Source organism: Falco cherrug, chromosome 1, assembly GCF_023634085.1.
Source record: "Falco cherrug isolate bFalChe1 chromosome 1, bFalChe1.pri, whole genome shotgun sequence".
NCBI classification, from domain to species: domain Eukaryota; kingdom Metazoa; phylum Chordata; class Aves; order Falconiformes; family Falconidae; genus Falco; species Falco cherrug.
Genome location: NC_073697.1, coordinates 85,359,581 through 85,385,352, shown reverse-complemented (window position 1 = coordinate 85,385,352; position 25,772 = coordinate 85,359,581). Strand labels below are relative to the sequence as shown.

Here is a 25,772-nt window from a genome sequence, read left to right as displayed (position 1 = left end):
AGAGCTGCAAAACAGTCACTTATCCAAGACAAAGCACACTAAATCTGGATTTAAAAAAAAAAAACAAATTCCCATCACTTCCCTCTCACCCACATTTTAAACAAACGGAACACATGAAATGCAGAATATTCCTTCATTTTCCTTCAAGTACTAAATCCTTTCTGAAAATTGAAGTCCACAAGCATAAACCATTACCCTGTGTGAACAGAGTGCAGCATACTAGCATCCAGCCCCAAATTATCATTCTAGGGATACCAACACTAGCTGTAGGGCAAATGTAAATTTAGCTTTTAATCCTTCAATCTTTGCCATTTCCAGACATCCTGTACCTCAAATAAGGAGCCTGAAGTATTACCCAGCTGACTAGCTTTTAATCTGAACAACGTGAAGAAACTTTGTTTAACCATGACCTAGAGCCACACACGAAATGAGATTAAAGTTGTCTCTTCACATTTAGTAATCTTCTAGTTAACATGCAAAACAAGAAAGTAATTTTAAAGAAAAAAATACAGTTAGGCCAACAGAAAATAATGGCCGTGCCTGACTGTAGCTAAGCAACTTGTTAAACACGCCATCCTCCTACTGTGTTGGTACTCAGGTGCAATGGGATTTTCATGCAGGCCAGGAGCCTGTACCTGTGCTGCGGGCTGCACTGAAAAATACCTTGGGAGATGGAAGCCTGGTCCCAGCAATACAGCTGGACAACAGGCCGAGCATGTTTCATTTGGTTTGGTGGCAAAGACACACTTCAGTCTCACCAGAAGGCTTGTCAAGGCACCACAGTTGCAGACACCTGTGCTATATTCTCCCAAAGACCGTGGTTTTCACCACCTTCACAACACTACCAGCTACGCTACAGTCACCCTCATCACACTGAGGAAAGAAGTGTGCTCTGCCCTAGATGTGGGCACACTCTTAGGGGTAAACTGAAATATACTCTTGGGGGTCTTACTTTAATGCAACCCTACACAACTGCAAGGCTTCAGTATAAATAGCTTTTTTTTTTTTTTCCAGTGACCAAGAAACAGACAAACCATGTCCCTAGGAGAGTTAAGATGTGTTTAATCTAAGGCCATTGTAACTAAAATATATAACTACTGACAACAATTACTACTGACCTACATAGGAAAGACTACAATACTAGCTTTTACCATCATGGAGTCTCAGTTTTAAAATTATCATCAAGGGTGAACCTCTTAGAAAAGGAGCAGTGATACTCTGTTTATTTTGCAGGAGTTAAAAAAAATAAAATACACAGTGTTCTTATTTAGATCTTCCACAAACCCCCGCAACTTTAATGAGATAAAACAGTCGGTGTTTTCTTCTGAATACAGAAGATATTCTCCATATTGTTCTACTTACTGTGAAGATAGTCTGCCAGGTCACCACCATTACAGTACTGTGAATAGATCAGAAAGCTCAGTTAATGCAAGGCAAACCAAACATTAAAAAGAATAACAGTAAACTTTACCAGCATGGCAGGCTTATAATTTTTAAACATAAATAACCACACGCATCAAAATATGTATTCAGAAGTTGGCAGGGAAAACTCCATTCCAGGAGGTTCCTCTTCTGTCCCATTTCCCCTAAACATTACGTCGCATTATAATATGCCAGCACTAACTAGCTTTTGTGCACATGCACACCCATGTACATGCCCAGCAGAGAGAATGACAGAACCAGAACAAAGCAGAAGGGTCACCACTCAGGACATCACCAGAAAGCTGGCTGAGAAACGCCAGGGAGCAGCCACAGCTGACAGCTGGAATTCCCCACATGGTTTTCCACAGCACCAAGGAAAGGCAACAAGACCTCACAGTGAAGACTGCACAGGAAAGTAAACATTCAAAAGCTTGGCAGGCAGGCTGTGTCAAGATAATTCTCTTTCTGTGTATCTTTGAAGCAGATACTGCCCAGTAACACCTATTTGACCCTTGAGGTAAGATGTCTGACTGATTAAACCCGTGCCAGCATGACCTTCTGACAGCAGCAATATCAAAAAATCCCCCTGGCTGCTATTGTCACCCACACTGCTCCAGTTCTCAAAGGCACAGAGCTGCAGATTAGATTTGCAAAAGTATCACAGGTGAGACTGCAAGCAGAAAGCACTACTTGTGTAACAAGCTGGTCTGCTTAAAACAAGGGTTAAAAAAAAAAAAAAAAGAAAAAAGAAAGGATGGCGGGGGGGGGGGAAGACACACACACACTTGCTTACCTCCATAACCAAATAGACAGAGTTTGCCAGTTCCTGGGGAAACAGAAAAATAAAAGATTTATGTATTTAAATATTTCACACACTTTACAACTGCTGCATTTGCTTTTAAACAGGTAAACTGTGCTCTGTTACGATTCCAGCTGAAGAGAGGGTAAAAACTTCATTATAGGTTAATTCCTGAAAAATAGCTTACTTTGAAAGTGCCAGGTATTTAAGCACGTTATTCCTTTCTGAGTGTGCTTCTGTTTAACCAAGCAGATCTCCTGTATTGTGGCTTGGGTTCATGTTGGGTGTCTTCATGTTCCTTTTGGGCTCTGGGGATTAACAGCAGTATGCAATGCAGACACTGGCACACTATCATCTTAGAGCCTTAATCATTTCCACATTTAACTCAGCCCTTTACAGCAGCTATGCCCACAGGAACAGTGCTAGCCTGAACAGAGAGATAAAAGCAACACAATTTTGGGGCCTGCAAACCCACAGCTGAGAAGTGCCCAAGAGTCACCTTGGATTTGAGGGCAAAAAGGAAAGATCTCAGGTCAAAACCACAATATCGACCAACCAGTTTGGGGCAGCTAAAGCTTTCTGGATTATCATGGGGGTCAACACCAGCACAGTTCAGCCCAAATGCTTGCCTTCCTAAGTTTGCTACAGATGCTGCACTGTGATGCTTCTTACCATCTTGGGAGTTCACCTCCAGCCTCAGCTGACCACCTCCACCAGCTCCCTGGCCTTTGGTAGCCCATACAAGGCAGCACACCCCCAGAGCAAGCACTGGCCACCGTGGAGGAGTGCCCTGCAGCCAGGGAGCACCACAGAGCCGCATCGGCACACGTAGCTGTGCCACATGCATGCTGACACCGGGTGGCTGCCTGGCATGTGTCTAGCACAGCTGCCAAACCACTAGCAGAGAACAAACGTGAGAACAGCCAGACATTTCAACCCTGGGTAGACCCAGAAAGGCAAATGAGACTACATCTTCTGTTCCAAGTCAGACAGAAACAGCCCTGCTACACAAAGCCTGTGTGCTGGAAGCCTCCCCCAAACTCCAGACGCAGCCCTGACCAGCGCAGGCAGCAATCGCCCAGGTGAGTGGAGAAGCTCTGAGAGCAGAGGAGGAGACCACTCCATTTCTAGAGCGCCAGGGAGCACGCCTTGACTTACAGGCTGTTTAGACACCTGCCTACCTGACTCCTCTTCCGAGCCCCACTACAATTTCAAAGAACCCCAGCACCCACCCTACAAGCCTTTTCGTTTCCAAGCAGTCTCCACTGTCTGCTCTCGGCCCCTATCATCTCTGTCTACCCACAGGACTCTACCTCCCATCCAGCCTGTGCCAAACTGCCTCTGTCAACACCTCAAGTCCTCAGCACCTCCCATCATTTCTCTTACAGTCCTTTTTGAACCTCACAACATGAAATCTGTGTTTCCAGATGCTTGCTGGAAGACTGGTTGGAGGAAGGGGGGAAGAGGGGAGGAAGCTGAACTACCCGTGATGTCAGACTCAGCCCACAGCTGCCTGCAGCACAGCCCACCCTCCCCTGGAGAGGCTGAAGGCACCATGCAGCCCAGCAGCCTCCGCTCACATAGCTCCCCTGGCTCAAGCATTCACCAAACCCCAGGGCTGGCCATCCCCAGCTCAGCTCTTACAGCTGTTTTCACTGCCAAGCCCTAATGAGCTTTTTGAAAGTCCCCGTGTTTGTCCCAAAAGCAATTATGTGTGATACTTCAAGGCCGAGTTTGTTGCATTTCCTTGCATGACAAGTACTGCTTTAAACAGGATTTGTTTTCCAACCTCTGCACTTAAAAGCAGCGCGAATTAAGTCATCCACTTTCACACAGGCTTCACATGAAGTGGGAAACCAGCCTGTGGTTAAAAGCACTAGCCCAGGGATGGAGCACAAGAAGACGACACCAGGCACTGTCACAAGTGTTGCACCAGAGCACTGGGGTGAAATTTTCAGAAGCATTCAAAACCCACCAGCTCCTGCTGTCCTTAGCAGGAACAATGGGAAGTTAAGGTTTATAAAGACACCCAGGCCTTTCACTTCTCCTGGAAGTCCAGCCACAGATGCACCAGAAGATGTGAGGACGCATCAGAAGTGCGGTGCAGCTGCCCAGGGAAGGACTGCGGGGCTGCAGGTGAGGGAGCGCATGGCAGGGCAACTGCAGGGCATGGAGGAAGCATCGCAAGCACCTTTGGCAGCCCACACCGAGTTCATCACTGCCACAGCAATGTTCTTCATAGACACCTCCTGTCTAAACACACTGTGATCGTTGCAGCTTAGGAACTCTACAAATAAATATGTATAACGCCAGCAGGGTTTGGGGAAGCTTACTTGCTATATTATTACCTATACAGAAAATGCAGAGGAAGTTTAGCTTACACAAACTACATTAAGATACTTGTAACAAGCTATTAGCCAATAGCTAATGTACACCATACAGTTTGGTTGTTTTTCCACTGTATGTTATTTAAAGACTCTGCAAACAAACATTGTCAGGGAAGTCACCGATTTTTAGCAGCCCACGTGCACGGCCACCAGGGTTAAACAAGGACCTACACAGGCCGGGGGGGGATGCCGTGCTTCACTCCCCCAGCAACAGTGACCTTAGTGGTTTGTGGCTTTATGCCACCACCACCGGGTGAAGAGATAAGAGGGCAAGGCCTGACAGCTACCCGCCGAGGAGGAGGTGGCTCCCCCACCCATCCACTGGCAAAGCACCCCCCCAGCACACAAGCCTTCCTCAGAAGCGCTCTGCCCTGCTGTGTGCACCCCCAACACAGCAAAGGAACATTTAGCAAGTGTATTTTCAGATCACAAATGCCTGTAGCAGGGATGACAACTTCCATGTTTGCAACTTCAGCATTTCAAGACCCACTTACCAGAAAGAGATTTGTAGGAATTTTGCCAATAAAACTAAACATTTACTTCAGGAAGGGCTCCAGCAACAAACTCTTGTTTGGAAAGAGCCAGGAGCTCACTGGGCTTACAAGGGACACAACTGTCTGAAGAGACCTCTGGTTTCTCAGTCGGGCAGATGGACTGCTCTCAAGCTCATTCAGCAACAGAAACTATTTCTTTTCCATCTGTGTCCTTCCACACTATTTATGACTTGTTCATTAACAAAACAATGGGGGAAAAAAAAAAAAAAGCACTGCAAGCCAAATTTTGCAGGCTACCAGTTTCTCTGAACAGAAACAAAATACCCAAACCACTCATTTCCACATCAGTAACAAGAATAATATTACAGTTTGTTGCATTTCTGCAGAGGCTTATGTCCAAGTAGTGCTACAGATGACTGACTCTGGACCTCTTACTCACATGTGCCAGCCCTTGCAGCTGAGGCTAATCCTGTCACCAAACAAGCTCGACCAAGAGAACAGCACAGAGGCAACCCTCTAACTTTACCCCTCATCATAAAGTGCAGCAGTACCCTGACCATACTCCACAATAGCAGCAAAAAGCCTCTGCCAAAGACATTAAGCTGATAATTAATCAGTCTGGACCACTGCCTGACTTGTAGTTCTTGCAGCAGAGGCCCCAGTGATGAAGTTACAATTTAATTGAGTATAAAAATAGGCAATAGCCTCTACAAATAACACACATCTGATGACGAAGGACAAAGAAATGAAGAAACTTCATTTAGCAGTACACCATAAATCACCCCAGGACAGTGCAATGTTAAAACTTCTCACTGGGACATTAGGAGGGCTGGCGTCTCAGACATCAAGACCCAGCAGTCCTGTCTCCCTTTAAATTTTCTCTCCACCCATACTGGAAGGTGGCATGATCCTCTTCTTGGAAAGTGTGTGTTTAGGTGTGTCCAAAGGGAAATGTCTGGGTGTACCCACAGTTAGTCATCCTCCTACCACAGCTTAAAAAGCCTGCGAGAGGAAACTTCCTTAAAAGAAATCCTCCTCTGCACTCTACCCCAGCACCTAGCCTGCCACAGAGTTTAGAAAGCTGTTCAGGAAGGGAAAAGAGTTGAAGTTTAATTACACAACACTTCAAAACTCCCCCAGCAGTGCAGTGTTCTCATCAGTCTGTGTGGGAGCAGTGCTGTAATAGACACTGGGGTAGAACCAGCAAAGGATGGCTTCCACCCCACACCAGTCCTCTTTTCTATGAAGGCTGGGGGATGCAGGAGGAACACTTCAAAGATGAATGTAGCCTCACTGGAACACCCATGTGCTGAGCACCGTATGGCTGACAAGGTTCCTACTGCCTATAGGAGAGGAGCTGTATGGATCCAAGTCCTCAGAACTGGTTTTGTTGTCCTCCTGAAGAGCAGTGTACCACTACCTGCTTGCTGGCCTCTCTATGATGGCAAAGGTTCTTGTTTTGTGCCTCTCAGAGGGCATCTGACATGTGCTGCTCAATACTGCCTCTCCAACAGCGCCCGTTGCAGCTGCCAAGCAAAGATAACCGCTGCACACAGATCTCTCTAAATGGGGCTAGGACTCATCAGTTCCTACCAACACAAAAGAAGCACAAAAAGCTGGGAGTCTGACAGTGGAAGATAAATGTGACGTCAATTGAAAGCTAAGCTTTTCTGCTCTGCTTTTTTGGGTTTGTTAAGTTTTTTTACTGCTACCTCCCCCAGTCACCGCAGCAGAACCACAGCACACCACATCCTCCTGTTTTGTCTGTAGGATCTCCTGGAGCCAGTGCCCTTTTTACCTGTGGTCTCTTGCCATTGCTCTTCTGACAGTGGCACTGGTGTGACAAACATGGGCTGTAATGAATACAATTTTGCTCTACAGAAACCAATTCCTAGGCCAGTGGCACCTGGAAAGCCTCTAGCCAAGGCAGGGGCTCCCATGATGGCTGGGCTCGGGAAACAGAACCTGCTGTTCTCAAGAGAGAAAAGAAACTTTCTACGTAGCAAAGTCTCTTAGTATTGTTTCACTCTGGCTAACAGTTTGGCTTGAGCAGGCTAACCTCTAAAGAGGGAAAGGAAAACCATCATGCTATGCAGGGATTACTTCTTGACGCAACTATTTGAACGGAAGCAAGATAAAAGACAATAGTAACATTAATCTGAATTGTAGGAGCACCTACCAGTGCTCACCCTTTGGAAAATAGATCTAAAGCAAATAGCTAAAAAAATATTCACTCGCCTTTTGACCTCAAGCAGGAAGAAAAGCATGTCTCAGAGCCTACTGCACTTCTTAGTTCTCTGGCCCTGGTCCTTCCCTTCACTCCTCCTGAACCTTACCAATAAGGAACTTGGGAACATTTCAAGCAGGTTTCCAATTCAAGAGACAACAAACTCATGAAGGAAGAAAAGATGACAAAAAACCCCAAAAAACAAGCCAAAAAAACCCCAACTCATCCACTGCAGCATAATCTCCTCTCTGCACAGTCAAACAATACCACAAAACACTTCTCAAACAGAGGCACAGCTTCACAATCAGACAAAAGCACATTTCAGGGCAGACTTTTGGGATTCAAGTCATGCAGCCAAGGAGATCCTACAGCAAGAGAGTTAGCATGCTATAAGGAACAGGCAGCCACTTTCCTCTTGTCTATGGGCTACACTGGAAGCAATAAATCTTGGTCAGTCACATATAAGCATTGTCCAGAAGATGATATGCAAGCAACAAATACCATCATCCAATAGTCTACTCAATCTTTGCCCACTCTAGCACATCCATGTCCAGCAATAAAACCTACTGCTACTGACTGGAAAGGGTTATTACTATGGTCAGCAGATCTTTGACTTCCCAAAACAATGAGGGCTTCTAATTTCTTCATGTATATCCCAGGGAATAAGCATAAGCAGCAAGACCCAGAGAGGCCCACAGCCAACTGTATTGGCTCTTGACTGCATTCTGCTTCCTACAGACCTGTCAGCTTGCTCCAGGATGCAGAGCACCAGCAGAGGCACGGCACAAGCAGAAGGGAGCCCCGCAGCATAGACGTGGTTTATGGCCAGCCTTGCAGCAGGCAGATTTCTGTAGGACCAGAAGAATAATAATACCAAGGGCCAGTGTTACCCCACTCCAGGCAGTATGGTATTCTCTACTTATAAAACAGATGACTTGTTTCAGGACAGGTTGTACTTCAGGGCAGATTAAAAACAGCAGGAAAGCTATCCTCTGGATCTACCCAGGCTTCAGGAAGGGAGGGAAAGTATTTCCCATTCCCCTGGCAACGGTCCTGAAGTCTGACTGCATGACATCAAAAAAACAAACAAGACAACGCCATGTCTGTGGAGCTACTCTTTTGCCAGGCAGCTAATACCACCTCAGCCAAACGGCAGGACAGCTGGTAAGACAGCCCAATATCCGACCGACCTGGAGAAACTTCACCATCCTTTCCACTGGGCTTGAGCTTTCTGCAGCCTCCTTCAAACCAGCCCCCCCTCTCTCCTCCACCTCCATCTGCAAGCGGGGGCAGCTGCAGTGCCCGTCAGCCCCACGGACTGGGCCACCGGCTCTCGCTTTCACACGAGCTCACTGCAGGCCTCAGTCAAACCACGAGACTCAACTCGCCTGCTGGGTGACTGATGGCTACAGTGCCTGCAGAGAGCTCTAACAAGAAAACATGACCTTCCTTTGGGGGCAGACTGGGCCCCTGCAGAGCAACACTCTACAGCAAGTCAGAGCCGAGTGCTGCACCTGAACCTAACCACAGAAACCAAAATATGGGATTAATGCCATAATAAGAGTATAGAGACAAAGCAGCGGGTTTCACAGGTCACAGAGCTACAAGGCGAGACCAAAACACGCATCGGAGCAAACTGAAGGCTCCTGCTCCTGGGACACTGATGAGCCATCACCTCTTAGTGCAGCCAGGTTCACCTGCAGCAGCCCGTGCCTCCAGGGAGGCAACACTGCCCCAGCGCAGCAGCCCAGCAATGGTAAGAGACTGCGCAGGGAAAAAGTGGCAGTTTTCCTGAAAAGACTGGACTTCTTGACGTGGAATGGAAAGAAGTAGGTACCTCTTTGTCAACAGGCAGAATAAGACCTAGAAGCTTAACAAAAGCAAGCTCCTTCCTGCAAATGGCAATGCATTATGTTAATGCTATTAAGAGAAGAAACTTCATAATTCTAAAAACAACGAAAAAATATTCCAGATCTGATCTACTTTTCTGTATTTATTCCTCATTTCCTTTCTGTATCACAGTCATATTATAAAAATCAACATTTAAGGTTGAATTCCCCATTACCTTAAGCTCAGTCACATGTACTGGAATGAAACCCTTGCATACCATAACGCTGCATTTTATGAGCCTGCCCAAAGAGCAGGAGCAGTGGGGGGAGTGCTATGGCTGACAACACGGCAGGCTACAAGAGCGAACATTTCAGTTTTAATTACACACAGACTGAGATGCGTGCAAATACAAGCAAAACTACTCAGTCCAGAAGTTCGATTTTAGAACCAGTTAATGTAGTTCTACCAATAAAGCTGGGAATGGCTTGGGGTTGGGGGTTTTTTTGTTTGTTTTTTTTTTTTTTTTTTTTTAATACTGTATCCCAAACACAACCTGCTACCCTGCCAGAGATTTTTTCTTTTTAAGCAACCCTGGAAATTAAAAGGCCCGACCTCCACCGGCTTTTCTGTGCCAGCTGCATGACTGACTGGCCTTTGCAAGTCTTCTTCCTCATCCACTCATCTCATACTTCATTTACCAGATTTAAGAAAGCAAACACACAGCACAAAGGTGTTATAAAAAGGAGTTTAAAGAAAAAAGGATGGGTTTTCTTTCCAATAAAACCAGTCTTAATTTAAGAGGGAATAAAATCCAGTTACTGGAAGCTGCAGTAACATGGGCTTGAATCTACAGTGTTTAAAAAATATGAAGAGCACCAAGTATGCTTTAACATATTTAACATGCTGGCTGCAATTGCCAACTAAATGAAAAAAATATCAGTCAAACATAAATGAAGAAACCTCCAGAGAGAAAGTGGCCTGACTGCCCAGCCGTGTGCAGTGACATTAAACAGCACACACACATAGCCTGTGTGCTCCAAGACCCCCGGCAGCCTGCGGGGCTGCAGCTCAGCCCTGACCGACACCACCTCCCCCTGCCCAGCTATCGCCAGGCTTCCCAGTGCCGCAGCAGCTCCCACACTGTGCCACCGGCACATACCAAGCCAGCTGGGAGGCCTTCCCTTCTTGGAAACGTAAGATGCTTTGCTAAATAGGATCCCTAACGTCTTACAAAGCTGCATCTTTCATTCGCCCCATTGGAACCACACTGTCTGGTTGGTCTCTAGTATGCCAGCTCAGCTGACCTAATTCCTCCCGTTATTCTGATGCTAGGAGATGAGCCAGGTGCTCCTGCAGCCAGACAGAATGTTATTGCCCTAAGCAACCAGTGATGCAGAATTTGATTCATTTCTATCAGCCCCCCCTTTAAACAACCTTACTTAATAAACAAATGCATACAGCTGCGAGATCCTCACTTTGCATTTTGAGAGCATCTCTTTATGTTTATGGTGGTATTTAAGGCCTACACATCGTAAAGTGGGAGACATCGCTCAGTTAAAGCGCCTCTTTGCTATACACTAAGCACAAAAGAGGTTCTAAAGCTATCTGTTGGCTTCCCTGGATTCTGCGGTGGACATTTAATAACAAAATTTTCAGAGAGAAACAAGAACATCTGAAGACAATTAAGATGGCTTCTCTTAGGCAAAGTACATTTGGGTCTGTGCCTGAGAAACATTGCCTTGGAAGACCACATCACTCAGTCACTTTCCATCAAGTTTGCCATTTACTATTGCTACATGAACATGAGTAACAGCAAAAAAACCACAAAAAAACCCCAAAACAAAACACACACCCCCCCCCAAACAACCCCAAACCCCACCCAACTAACAGAAAACAACAAGCAAAAAAAGTACATACTTATTCTGAAAACAAAACCAAAAACCTCTCCTCGACTTTGCAGATCAAAGACCACCACCCCTGTGCTTAGCTTCTCGTTTCCCACTGTCTGTCTCCACATGCCACTCGATGAAGGCAATCTGCCTCACGAAGACACATGTCTGCTCCAGAGGACCCGAGCTTCAGAGCTTCCCCAAAGCAAACCTGAGCCACCCAGCTTGGATTCCTACCGCCACCACCACCCCTCTGGGTGCTGCTTGCTAGCCTGCCTGTTGTGCAAAGGCTCTTCAGCTGGTATCAACAGGTGGGTAAGTAGGGGGTGCAGGAAAGGGAGAGGAAGAAGGGAGACACATGAAAGTGAACTGTATTCCCAATTCTTTACATATGCTCAAGCTAAATTAACATGAGGTTCTGAAGCACACAGTTTTACTGCAGTTTTACAGGTTACAGCCAAGTGCAGTCCAGCCACAAAATTAAATCTTTTAATTGGGCTTTTGTTTGGACCTATAAGTATTGGAAATAAATTCCAACAATGGTTCTCCATCCGAATTCAGTCCCACTCAGCCACTGATTAGAAGGTACCTCTTCCCCACAATCTTCTAAATCTCCACCTCCTTGCTGTGCTCACTCCAACCAAAAGAATTCAATCATCACAAGGATTTAAACAGTGGAAATTTTTATAATGGAAACACTGATGGAACTTCAAAAGCAGCAATACCAATAGCACCTCAGCCATTAACAGAGCTCTGCTGTCAAACTGTGAACACAACAGCCTACCAGTTTCTGATTACTCCTGGGAAACATTCCTTAATCTGTCATTACAGTCTGAGTAATGTTACCTTCCACAGGAGCTTTAGAGGCTATTAACCTCCACGTCGCCAGCTCTTCCATGACATCTTAATCACATGAGAGGAACACAGGTATGTGCTTTACACACAGGATGAGTACAACAGTGATCATAATTTCAGAAATGCAACAAGACAACTCCCTCTAAAAAAAGCCCATGACTCCTCTGAGGTCTATATTTAGTGGTCAACATTTGCTAGGTGTTTCTGTGACCTGCACAGTGGCAGGGTTGCCAGCTAGTGAAGCCAACATTACATAGAAGTTCAAGACTATAAAATTCTTTACTCTCCATAAACATAACCATTTTGGTGCACTAAACTCTCAAGCCTCACCCTACAAAACTACTGTCAGAGGGTGGTTGGGTTTTATGTCCTCCTCCCCTTCTAGCTCTAAATTAAGCCAGATCCAGTCTTCAGTATCAGAGCGATTTCCTTCAACAGATGCAAGGATGCTGATGGAGCAGGACAGCAGACAGCCCATTCTTGCCCACAGAGCAAACAGAGAGAGGATTGCTTGGCAGTTCAGAGGAGCCAGCACTTTACACCCACTCACCAGGCAACTTGCCAGCTTCGCTCGGGGATGGAATTAAAACAGGATTTAACCAGGCAGGCAGCCTGATCTCAGGAGTGTGATCTCCCAGACACAGAGTGCCTCCTTAGTCATTCCAAGTGTCACAGTGGAGCCCTGTCTCCCAAGACAGGGCACCCAAACACCAGTGCCTGAGGAACAGAAGATCCTGCATTAGGTGGCACAAAAGGTGGCGAGGCAAGGAGGTGACGCTGCAGCAACACTGATTCATCTGGCATCACACGCAGCAGCGAGGCACTGCAGCAGAAGCGAGCAGTGCTGGAGGGCATGCCAAAGGACACTGCCATACACGGAGCTCCAGGGGTTCTGGAGGCACGTAGACAAGATGTGCACTAGCAGCTAAAGGCTCCATGTCGGAAAAGGGTGATGGTGCAGAACACATCACAGCCCAACAGCCACAGTGCTATTGATCACAAGGACTTCCTATACAGCAACAACAGAGCAAGGCTGTTATTTACTTGGCACTCAAGACCAGCCCGGGGTGACTGACCATTAAGCTGAGAAGTGTTTGTTCTGCCACCCATGCCTTAATCCATGTGCACAAGAACTGCACTGCAAGGACTCAGTGTTCTTTTTGTCCAGGAGCTCCAGGTGATACAGTCACGCCAGCAGAAATATTTTTGGTGAGTCTGTGCCATGAGTGAGTTAAGTATTACTCTCAGCTCATCCCGAGCTGGTGAGTACAATAAGCCAACTTGACACAAAATTATGTAAATCAGGCCCTCAGATAACCTAGGCTGAACCAGAAACTTCACAGTGCAGTGCCCTGCATGATGTTAACAACTATGTTTTACAAACAGCCCATCCCATCCATGCGAAAACTAGGAAAAAAAACCCTACAAAAATCCCCAAAAACACCCGATACCCACAAAAGCGCAGTCATAGCTGGGCTGCTTTAAGAAGCAAGCTCAGATCACAGCACACGACTAGGGAAGATGTGCCAGTAAAATAACGTTCTTATTATTTCATGCAGGAACACATTTTCTAACACCCAAAGCATGATCTATGTTCAAGCACAGCAGATTTTCTGCCCTAGAACCAGCGCAGCCACATGCGAGATCTTCAATTGACATGTATTCAAGCAGCCTTCCCAGGGCAGCTGGCACAGCACAGGGAAGCAAAGATACCCAGGACCTCCCACTGCCCCAAAGATCACAGTGACATCTAAAACTCTACCTATTACTAGTGCTGACAGAAGCCATCCAGTGAGCAGCGCTCCCAAGACCCGATATGTTCAAGAGTTACCTCCCTACTATTGAATCCCCTTAGCTAACCAAGAGGTCTCCGATCACAGATTCCATCTCCTGAGTCACAAAAGAAACGAAAGCCCGTCCCATCCACCAGACCACACACCGCAACGCTTTCAGCATCAACATGTGTGAAGAGTTGAGCTGATGCTCAGAGTTTTGGAAATCAGTTTTTCAAGAAACCTAATTTCCAGACCAAGTTCTCATCTGGCGGAAACCACCATTTGTATCCTTGTTGTCACTAATTTCCACCTTCAAGAACAAGAGCTCATTTGGCTGTCTTCAGAGGGAAAAGAATTCTGGTACCCAGATGTCTCTCTAGACTGCTGCAGTCTGGAGACCCTGACTCCAGCCCCTCTGCAAGCCAGCTGAGGAGTTGGGGATTGTTCAGTAGCAGTTAACTGGCTCTGAGTGTGGTGGAACATGGTTTTCACTTTATGCTAAACACCCCCGGTGCCTAGGAAAGATCCGCACCACAACTCCATGCATTCACTAAATAGAAAGCACTTTTAGAAATGCAATGCAATACGATTTATCCTCTTTTTGAGCAGGGGTTCTCACATTAGGCTCCTAGACTATTCACAGCACCTTTGATTAATACATGAGCACATAATAATGGGAATATGCATATTTCATTTTGTGAGCCATTCTCATGTAATGATGCTGCTCTTAGGACTCCAGTGAGGGGACCTATAAAAGTCCAGACATTGCACTTTTATGTATTAAACATTTACCAGTATCATTTATTCCTAGGAAGCTTCTTATTTTGTCATTATTTATGAACCAATATCACAAAGATCTATGAAACAAGAAAGAACACAGCAATTTTCCCAGATCTGAAGAATAAAATAAGCATGCCAGGGTGAGAGCTGCTGTCAGTGTTACATACCAGCACTGCAAGTGTCTGTCTGGGGCAAAAATGGCATTACATCAAAAAATATCGATTTGTATGAGACCTGGTTAGCATTAGCTTTTAACCAGGAAAATGCAAATGAAAGCATCATTGGGTGTAATCACTTGCTTACAGCCACTGTGGTTTTGGTAACCATTTCCTTGTGTGCAAGGAACACACGAGTAGAAGTTAAAAGTTACTGCTGACAGGAGGTGCAGAGGAAAGGAATGACACAAAATGCAATAGACAAAGCTACAGGGCAACATTAAGAGTCACAGGAAATATTTTTTCCTTTTTGTACTGCAATGCTGCAATACAAGAATAAACCCCTTCAGCAGAAGTCTACAAGTAAGGGCTCCATTAACTGCAACTATGCCATTTTTGAGGGTAATATATCTGCAGCTATGAACAAAGCCACCTATCTTGTATCAGAGGAACAAGGTGAGTAGTAAGTAGTCTTTTCCACAAAGTAAGGAAAGGTGGGCAGAAACAAGCGTTCCCTGGAACTGCACTTTTACCTTTGCGGATAATATATTCTCACACAACTCCTAAGGAGACACAGAGCCAGGCCAACACTCAAGACACATTACACACAGAACCTGTGTGGGTGGACCGTGTCAGACTGTCTGGTGACCGATCACCTTACACCAGAACAGACTCTGCCCCCTGGTACCCTACGTAAGATCCAGTGCCAGTTAAGTCATCTCATTTTGTCCAAGAAATCAAATTGCCCAGGTCATACAAGGACACTCTGACAAAGCTGGTAACTAAGCACATACCCGGGCATGCCTCCAGCCCAGGACGATTCTCAGGTTCCTATTTTTGGTACCTCACACAGCTTCTTGGTAATAGCTCACCAGGCTACAACTGCTACACACAGAATTTAACTAAAGCTCATTTGCCGTCACTCAAGGAGAAAAACGCATTGCTGCAGCTGTAACAGCAACGAAATCGCTCCTTTCGCATGAAGCGTCTTTGAGCTGCTTCCTACCTGGCAGTTATTTAAAGCAGGGTGAGAATAAGAACACAAAGGTTTTGAAAGATCTGCAATAAGCAAACACAGCAGCATGATGCTTCGTACAAATGCAAACTACAGAGGAAACACAGGAGCAGCCACTCACTCCCTCATCAACTGAAAAGTTATGAAGTAAACTCAGAAGGGACAGAAATGAATAAACACGAGATCGAATGCCCCAGGCGGCCTGTGCCTGGCAGCCCCTGCCCCTCGAGCTGCTCTGCCACGCTGACCTGACGGGCTGCCCTGCCCGGCCGGCCGGGGCGGCTCGCTGGGCTCTCGCCCTGAGGTCATTCCCGGGAAGCAATCCCGCCCCCAGCCGCCCTCCCCGGGCAGCCCGGAATCCCCCACGGCCGCCTCTGGCCAAAGCCGCGCCAGGCATCGCATTCTCTCCAAGGCCCCCTGCGGCACCCCGCCGTACCCCCTGCTGCAGCGGAGGGGGCCTGGGGGGACACGGGCAGGGGGCCGTGGGGACAGGGGCAGACTACAGCACCCAGGAGGCATTGCACAAGGCCGCGCCGGCGGCTGGCACTCGTGTCTGGGGTGACGCGAAGGCCACCGGAGCCAATCCACGGGAGAAGGAGGAATGTCAACAAACACGGCGGCCTGCGGACACGTGATGGCAGGGACCGGGCAGGCGGCTCCAGATAAGCCACCCCAGGGCCACCCGCGGGGCCATCGCAAACATCAAACATCGCACCTCGGGGCGGCACAGGCTGTACCGTGCCGCTCAGCCCCTCCAGCCCGCCACCGAGGAGTTCCATTTTAGGCTTTCAGGTCCTGCACCGTTGGTTGTTTTTTTTAAAAAAGCATCAGCAATGTCAAAGAAAACTCGCCCCATGACCCGACAGGATTTTGTTAACCAAAAATCAAAGGGGGAAAAAAAATTAAAAATTGGATAGCTTGGGTTTCAGAGTGGATCAGTTTTGGCCCCTTAGATTAGATCTTCAGAGCTGACTTTGAAGGAAAAAGCAACTGCGGGAAACCACAGTAATCTAAAAACGTCTGCTGCAATTTTTAACACTTAGTGATTGCCACAAGGACAACAGAAAAATGCAAATTAAAATCCTCTGGAACTGAAGACAATCATATGTTACAAAGTCATGCTCACGCTATTTTTACATTGCCTAGGAAAAAGAAATTTTCTTAGGAAGTATACCCAGACCAAAGAAAAAAAAAATAAAAGGTAAGCATGCCAAGAATAACTACTGTAATTTTATTTCTAAGTTTTTGAGAACTTATAAGCTTCCAACACGGACACATTCACCACATGCTGCATTTCACTACATAACAGGAGCTCCCAACTGCATCAGAGTTCTGTGGTCCAGACAAAAATATGGGATCTGCTTGACCGTGTTTGTTTATCTTTCCCTAATTTACCAAAAGACTTCGCCCCCCCAAATACACATTCGATTTCAGAACATCTGTTAAGAACTGAAATTCCACAAACTCCATCCAACCTCTCCCAAATCCAGAATGCTTTGCCATAATTGAATGTATTTACCTGGAAGTCATACAAGGCAACGATGTTTTCATGTTTCAATTCCTAGAAAAAGTAAAACAAAGGCCATAAGCTAGGAGCAACAAAGGACCTACAGAACAAAGACTGTAGAAAACAAGTCAGTCTGCCTTTACCTTTAGTATTTTTATTTCCTTGCCCAGCAGAGTTTGAGATTTTGCGAGGTTTTTCTTGTTAATGCATTTCACAGCTACTTCCAGCTCAGGTTTCTGAAAGAGTGCATATGTAATTCAAAAATAAATGTAAATTTCACCATTAATTTACATTAGGGTAAGTAGCCTCTTAACAGATTACAAACACTACTATCTCGCAGCACCGGTAAAGGCTGCTCACGTTATACCCTAATGCCTACCCCTCACTTGCCGAGACTTGCCCTTTCCCGAACTATGCCAGTCAGCCCAAGGAGAAAAGCCTAAGGTTCGGGGGTTTTGTCCCTACTTTATATGATGATTATCCTCTTATTTAACCACTAGAAATAAACGCACTGTGGGTGCCCATGGCTTATCCCAAGCCCTAATGATGGGAAATCCACTGCCGGGTCGGTTTCCTTTTATTTATCAGTAACCGATTTCCCCTCCTCCTGGAAGAATTAAGTAAAGAAGGACAAAAACTTCACGGACACACAAAAATACCAACAATCGCCAAAGCAAGAGCCGGGGAGGTGGGGGGTGGGCTGCACCCCCACGGACAGGGGCCAGCCCGCAGCAAGGTGAACCCGCCGGTCTGCTCCCCCCCGGGGGGGCGCCAAAAATAACAATCATCAATAATAATAAAAAAAATAATAAAAAAAATAATAAATATGCCGGCCACCCCCAGGGCTGCCCAGAGCCCCAGGGCTAATGCCCTGGCTAAGAACAGTCAGCGGGGACAGGGTGACCGGGACGGGGTGCCCAGCTCGGCCCGAAGCAATACGTTAACAAAAAAAAAAATCCTTCACCTCTTTGTGCCGGCCTTTGAAGACGACGGCGAAGGCTCCGTGCCCGATCAGGTCCTTCCTGCTGAACTCAAACTTTCCCACAGTCTCCATGACGCTGCGCCGGGGGGTCCCCACGGCCGGCGGGGAGCCTGCGGCCGGGACGGCTTCAGAGCTGCAAAGGCACGGGGAGGAGGAGGATGGCGGTGATGAAGAAGCAGCCTTTAAAGAAAATTAAACCTCTCCCAATCCAAACGCCACCGGGCGCCCCCCACCCCACCGCGGCGCGGCCGGGAGCCGGGGACCCGCTGGCGGGGGCGGCCCCGCAGCCCAGCGCCGGGCTCCGCTCGCCCACCTCGCCCTCGTCCATGGGCCGCCTCCTCCCGCAGGGCGGCCGGCAGCTGCTCATGGTCAGGGGCCGGGCAGAAGTTGACTCCTCAGCAGCGGGCCTCCCCCATCTCTTCCTCGGGCCGGGCCGGCGCGGCTGCTCCGGCGGCCGCTTCAGGCGGGGCTCCCCATGACGAGCCCCGGCCCTCCCCGCCTCGCAGGCGCGGCTTGGCGGAGAGTCCACCTTAAGCGCGAGCCACCTTACGGAGCGCTCCACCTTAAGCGCGCGTCCACCTTAAAGGCCGCCCGCGCCCCCCGACCGCTCGCACACAGCGGGGCCGGGGCTGCCCCTCGGGTCCCGCCGCACGCCCGGGCTTCGCTCCGCCGGCCGGACCCGGCACCCGCTGGGGCCCAGAGAAAGCTGCGCGGCGCGGCCGGGAGCGGAACGGAGTGCCGTACGGTGCCGGCCCGGAGCGCAATGCCGGCCCGGCGCAGGCGCGGTGCGCGGCAGCGGGGGAGGCGGGCGCGGCGGCGGCCACCTGAGGCGCAGGGGCCGCCCCGACCGATTTAAAGGCGCCGCCCGGCGCCGGCCCTGAGTCAGCGGCGCGTGGCGGGGAGGCAGGGGTCCGGCCGCCCCCGCCCGAGCCTGCCAGGAGCGTTTCCACAGATAAGGAAACGCGCCCGTTCAGGCGGACTGTAAAAAATTCGCCACAGGAGCCGTGGCGGGGCCCGGGCGGGACCTGAGGGGCCGCGGGTGACCCGCTCCCGCGCCGCAGCACCCCCGTCCCCCTCAGAGCGGCCCGCCTCCTCCGCCGCCCTCGGAGGGGAGCGGCCCAGGCCTGGAGCGAGACCGCCTCCGCCGAGCCCCCTCCGGGGAGCCGCCCCAGCACCTGCCCCGGCGCCCCACGCAGGGCCGTGCTGCGACGGGGGGCACTTCCCGGGCCGGGCCTCGCGCTCCCCGGTGACCCCCGGGCGCGAGGCCGCCCCTCGGTGGGCAGCGCCGTCCGCTCCCGCCAGCCGCGCCGGCGTCGAGGCCCGCCCGCGCCCCTGAGGCGGCGGGACCCCGCGCCCGGTGCAGCCCGGCCCCGGCCCGGGTTACCGTGTCACGGCCGGCGGGGCCCGCCTGCACCGGCGGCGCGGGGCGTCCCCAGTTACCGCTGTTCCCAGCAAACAGTAGGAACAAGCAGCACCGCTGGGGCCAGGCCCAGCCGCCCGCAGAAGGGCAGCGTGTGGCCTGTGGCCTGCTGCCCTCGGTCGCCAGACACCCCGTGCATCGCACCCCGGTGCGAGCGTGGCAGCCCGTGGCGCCTGCCCGGCAGTGACTGCACCTCGGATTCCCGCAGCAATGGAGTGCTTGCTGCCAGCTGTAGACGCGACAAGGGTCAACAGGAAGCAGCCTTTAAACCAAAACAAGACTAGAGTACCTCTGTGATTTCAGCAGAAGTGAATTGTAAAATTACTTTTTTTAAAAAATACAATATACTTAACTAGTTTTCTTTCTCACTTAGAGGCCTGTGCCATCCACACAGTCTACAATTTCAGGTTTTTGTCAATGATCAGAAGGGGTTAATTTAAAAATTAACACAGAAACCAGTAAAAATGGCAAACATCATCAGGCTTGCAAAAAAATCAAGCTACTTGGCAATTGACAGACACGGGACTTTGTTTTACCAGTTGTTAAAAGCCACTGTCTCTAATGCAGAAGGTAACAGTTGCAGAAGTTTAAGGCAGGAAGTGAAGGAAATGTTTTGAAACTTCTTAGATGATTTCTAGACAGGCAAAATCTTGTATCCCCCTTCACTGGAGAACAGCCAGGGCACCATGGTTAGCAAGCGTACTCTTGCAAGAGCTGCGGTAAAATCTCGAGCGACCACAGGTGTTTCTGCCTTTACTTTCCTAGTGCAGCAGAGACACGCAGTCTTAGTGCCGGACGAAGGAGGAGGCTGATACAAATGCTGTTCAATCAGCGGCCAAAATATCTCAGTAATGAAGGTTCTTTGTTCTGTACTGTGTATACTTATTTGTTCCTTCATGTGCTGTTGGTTGTGATAAAAACAATTAACGTAAATCGGTTTTGATTAAATGTAGGTTCTAAGGTAGCTTGCTGCATGCAGCTATATACAGAGCCAGGTGGCAAAGTCAGCATCCTCTCTGCCAGCATTTTATTTTTATTCTAAGCAAACTGGGTTTGTTTTTAAGCAGACTCACTGGGTAACTCTAGTGAGTATGGGGAACCTCAAAGTAGCATTAAGAATTGTGAAGGTACTCGGCGGTCCCTATAAGGATCAGGACCAAGCTGTACTGGATGCCATGCGCACATGTGAGCCACAACACTTTCTCTGAACTAACATTTTAACATTTCTAGTAGTTAAACGTCTCTCAAATGTGTTTTCTAAAAACAGGCTAGTGAAAAGATTTTAAACTTCTACAGAGTTATAAAACCTTACCCAAGGTAACTAACAAAATGCAATGCCACTTGACAGCAAACATAGTTTTGAGATATTTGGAGTGCACTCTGCAGACAGACGGTATTAGCAAAACATTTGTTTTGGAACTGAGAGGGCTGAAAAGCTTTTTAATTAAAAGTAGGATTCCTCAGGTTTTTGGGTTTGTTTTTTTTTTTTCTTTCCTGTGGCTTACTGATTGAATGCTTATGCTTTATCAATTCTTCTCTGATGTCCAGAACTCAGTGAGAGCATGTTTAGGCCAACATCCAACACATGCAAATTCTGTTCTCCTCCCACAGTCTCCCATTTGCTAATGATACTAGCACGTATTCAACTACTTCCTCAGATGGAGGCATTAATCTTTGAGGGGACAGAATATATAGTTCAATTTACTAATGCAAAACATGAGTGGGGGAAGATCTACTGCTGTGATTTACAATGGGTGGAGAAAACCAGAAGCATACACCCAACTGCAGGAAGCCTTCAAATATATTCTTGAAACTCCTTTTTTAATTTAATGCAACTTTATTCTTTTTTTCCAATTCAACATGTGAAGGAAAGCAACAGACAACTGATACCCTGCTAATTCAAATGATGCTCTTTTCCAATACAATGTTTTAATCAGTAGTCATAAATATGGCTGTTTCTACTCACCGGAATCCAAGAGTGCCATCCTTACCTCTGGGCTGCTGGGATCCGATATAATTATCTCTGACACCACTTCTATGGTGTGGAATTTGTTAGAGCTACAGAAGTATGAGGGAATTATGCAAGAACAAGCAAACTCAGAATAAAGGTTTGTACTAAAGACAGAATAAAGATTTCCATCTAGGGCTAAATTGTTCTCATCATAGTCAAGCCTATGGACTAGATTATGTATGTACATAACCAGTAGCTCAAGGTGTGACTGAAGCTCACATAGATACAACTAGACTAGTTTTAAACAAGCCAACTCTTTTACCAGTAACCTGGAGCAACACAGGCTTCATGTCAGACTGCAAAGCTTAACTGAGAAGCTGGGTGGATGCTGCAGAGGGCCGGTGTGTACTCAGCTGCTTGCTGCAATGTATACTTTGCTGTAGGTACTAGAGCTTCTATGGATGCTTACATGAGATTTCAGCCCCATCCTAATATACCCAAGAGCAAGATGTATCCATCTGACTATGCCTTCTATGACAAGTGACATTTTACATTTGCTCCTATATAGCAAAGACCTGCGTCCTCATATCCCGAAGAAAATGTCCGATGCGTGACATGTTTCTTGATGTCTTTCTAAACACTTCCAGCTACTTACTATAAGCAACCTCTGTGGCTCAGACAGCTATCTTTCCCAGGATCCTGATGTTTTTGCTTTCCTAGTTCAGCAGCTCCATCCTGGTGCTGCCCACACTGTCCAATGAGAGATCAGGAGCCTCACAGTGGCCACCCACGAAGCTGAACCACTGTATCGGGAAGGCGTGGGGGAATCCTTGGTCAGATACAATCACAAAGAGCAGGTTCTTTCCCTGGCTTACGTCTCCGTTTTGAAGTCAAAGTTCTCGTCGATGGAGGGGGAGTCTCCAAGGCCTTCCCATCTAATCTTTTTATTACAGCAATTGCCTCACAGACAGAGGCACGAAGGGCCGGGAAACCAAGTCAGTGTTTTGGGAGGAAGGGAAATGCCAAACTGTGAGGCTTGGGCACATGAGCAAGCTGTGACTGAACAAGTTACTGCACATGAACAGAGCCTTATAATTGGCCACACATCTCCTCTTTGCATGAAATGAATGCTTAAGCCTGGAGATGAGCTTTAACCTGAGCTGTAGTGCAGCTGTAGGTAGTGCTGCTGCCACATAATAAATTTTCTTCACAGAAATGGGTCCTTGAAACTTATTCTGGGTACTTCATAGCCAAAAAAAGATGGAAGTAGCACAAGAGGAAAGATCAGGTATGGCTTAGTTTCAGAATACATCTGGATGAGAAGCAGATACTGTATTTGCGTGTATTCAAAATCCGATTCAAATTCAGACATGTTAAGACAGTTACGCATCCGCTTTCCCCAAGCGTCCTAATAGCTGAGCACAATCGCCAGTATCTGGGCAGAGCTAGCGCTAACCTGAATGTTGGAATTTTTGCCAGACTCATCAGGAAGGAGTGAGGGAACTGAATATGCAGTGCTTGGCTGAAATGCAGTTTGGCAGAAGAAATATGTGGAAGGTCTACAAATATCTGTAAATGGTAAAAGTAAATATTAGCCTAGCATTAATGAATAGAAGGCAAGCGGCAGGCTGAATTTAATGGAAAATTAAAATTACATCTTTTAATCATACCTGTCTCAGAAGTCTGTTAGTAGGTTAGATTCTGGCTCAGTTACAGTAAGGGTAAGATGGATTTAGTAGAATAGCACCAATGTCACACCAGGATAAGTCAGTTTTGAACACAGCCATGGTTTGTTGCATTCCTGGGGAGGCTGAATGAGTAGATTAATTTGGAGCCTTGAAAACATCTGTAGATTTACAGCAGTGGTGAAGTTATGTCAAGAGTATTTGTTCATACCTCACCAGGGATCTGCAGATACAGTGTTCCAATGCTGGTAAAATGCTTTTATCTTAGAAAGGCAGTGATCCTCCACTCACAACATCAGCTCTTGCTCAGTGGAACTAGAGACGCTCAATAAAGTGACAGACTTTGCAGTCTGCTCCCTACCTTTCACAGCCAAGTGCTTCCTCCCTCACGCACACAGCTGAATTGAAGACTTTTAGGTGACACCTAAACATGAGAGAACACATCTGGAAAGACTGGATGTTTGAACTACTAGAGCATTGAGGCTATTCAAATACCAGTTGCTGGGGCAGTGTGGCACCTAGCACCATGCACAGGAAAGGGAGAATTGCTTTACATGCACTTCCAAGGCCCTGTCATATTACATTCTGGATTTATTTACGCTGTGGGACCCTTTATTGATTAATGCTGTTGAGAGATTTAAGTAGCCACTGAATTATCCTGGCAGGCCAGGTCTGAGATGTTTTATTACTCCCCCTCCCCACACATACACACCAGCTCACTGAGCAGATTTTATGAATTATTGAAGGCGGCATTTTAATGTACTCTGCAAGGTGCTCTGGCAAGGGGCTTCCTAGGTTCCCCTTGCATTTTAATATTGCATGCGTTTCAGCTGCTGGCAGAGGGCTCTGGGCGCTGGGGGCTGTACTCCGTGTTCAAATCCGTTAGTGCACTCATCAAGGACCATTACCTAATCTGCCTGGCAAGCGGCTGATTATATTAAAATGAGGTTTGCCAATAAATAGGAGAGAGCTGCAAATCCTCCACATGGAGCGGTCTGTTTTCAGGCTAATTGGAAGCTATTTCTTGCCAGAATGAACACTGCTTGTCCAAAAATTGGCAGGTATCATCATGCAGGTCCCTACAAGATGTCATCTCTGTCCTGCATGAGGACAGACCCACGCTCGCCACCCTCAGCCTCCCTCCACACCCACACGCACACTGTGGTCTGTGCCATCTGTGCGGCCCCTCACGGCAGACCTGCTGAAGCCAAGGTTTGTTTGAGGGGACATGGGCCTCGCTTTAGCCTGTGACCTGGTCCTCTGGGACCCCCTCCAATGCCCACTCAAGTCATAGGATCCTCTGCAGCCGCTCCAACGTGCTCCAGGACTAGCCCGTGCTTTGGTGACCTCTTGTTAAAAAACAACTGCTCTCCTTATGGCAGGAGGAGGAGGAGGAGGAGGAGGAGTGTCACCTCTCTTACCTTTCACATCTGTGGAGTCAAGCATTTAGGAGGCTGGAAGAAGGTTCCTCAGCCTTCAGCCAGCGCCAGCATGAGGTGAGGAGGGGGAACTCATACAGGGCAAGCCTCCAGGTTGAAGGACCACCTCCTTCTCCAGGAGAAAGCTGAAAATCATGGTCAGAAAGAACCTCTCAGCCCAAGAAAGTCTTTCCTAAGCAGTCCAGGTAGACAGTGATGTCACATTTATCACCTTAGGTGTCTTTGACCTTCTGAAAAGCAGCCTTAAGACAAAATTCACCTATGAAAACTAAGATATTAGACGCCAGCAGTGACTTCCCAGAGAAGCCGGTATTTGTCCTGTTATGAATCAGAGGGCTTATTGTTTTTCCTGCTCCAAAGCCTGCCTGTCTGAGAGCAGGTTTTACACCCTTTCCCTGCTGGATTACAGCAAAGAACCATGGAAGTGTGCAGGCTTATAGAAACAGCCGCTTCTTCCTCTCTGTCATGAACCTGGGAAGTCCAAGACCTGCAATGGCTTAAAAATGGGATTCTCAGACACTTTCTTTGCAGCTGGGGTCTTTCTGGGGTTTGGTGCATCAGCACTGCTGCCCCTGGGGAGGGGGGGCATGGCCAGGAGCACCCTGTGCCTGGGACAAGCTCACCTGGGGTGGCTGACTGCTTCCAGCAGGCCTTCATCTCCACCTTGGGAAGGGACTGTTAATGAAACTTTCCTCTTTATGACTAACTGGCCTGGAGGTGCCTATGTTTTCAAGCAGACCAGTAGCACATACAATTTTGAGTAGGCATTGGTCCAGCCAAGGCCTTACTCATGCCACGTAAAGCCTGTGCAGAAATGATAGCTTCCTTTAGAGACATACCTAAATAACAGCTGTAACAGTGAGGAATGTCCACTGGAGATAGGACAAGACACAACAACCTTCAGCCGCAGCGAAGGAGATCTGTCCCCCAGCCGGCGGGCTCAGGAGGGGAGTGGGCTGCCCAGGCAGCAGGGCACTCACTGCTGGAGCCTTCCAGGGACAGGCTGGGCAAACCTCTGGCAGGAATGACACAGGTAAGGGCAAGCCGTGGCCTTGGACAAGCAAGCTGTGTCTTTCCCGACTCTCTCCCTCTTTCTGTGGCTTGTTTTCAGTGTTCTGGTTTTGGGCAAAGGCTGAGAGTTTCTCCCCCTAAAAGCCCAA

At 47.9% G+C, this 25,772-nt stretch overlaps 1 protein-coding gene across 7 annotated transcripts in view; it reads right to left on the bottom strand.

Annotated features, from left to right (window-relative positions):
• The window catches only part of ULK1 (unc-51 like autophagy activating kinase 1), an 81,946-nt gene extending 63,044 nt beyond the window's left edge, over positions 1-18,902 (bottom strand). For 4 of the 7 annotated variants that reach the window (XM_055702719.1, XM_055702743.1, XM_055702737.1 and 1 more), the window contains exons 1-6: positions 18,431-18,902; positions 18,100-18,297; positions 17,279-17,371; positions 17,148-17,189; positions 2,216-2,248; positions 1,363-1,399 (exon numbers count right to left, since the gene is read on the bottom strand). In XM_055702719.1, coding sequence (XP_055558694.1) covers positions 1,363-1,399; positions 2,216-2,248; positions 17,148-17,189; positions 17,279-17,371; positions 18,100-18,297; positions 18,431-18,484 — 457 coding nt within the window. In that variant the 5' untranslated portion in view covers positions 18,485-18,902. Of the gene's footprint in view, positions 1-1,362; positions 1,400-2,215; positions 2,249-2,408; positions 2,526-17,147; positions 17,190-17,278; positions 17,372-18,099; positions 18,298-18,430 lie in introns of those variants that run through there. The other 3 variants (XM_055702750.1, XM_055702758.1, XM_055702756.1) reach the window with 3 other exon arrangements.
• Positions 18,903-25,772: the final 6,870 nt, after the last annotated feature.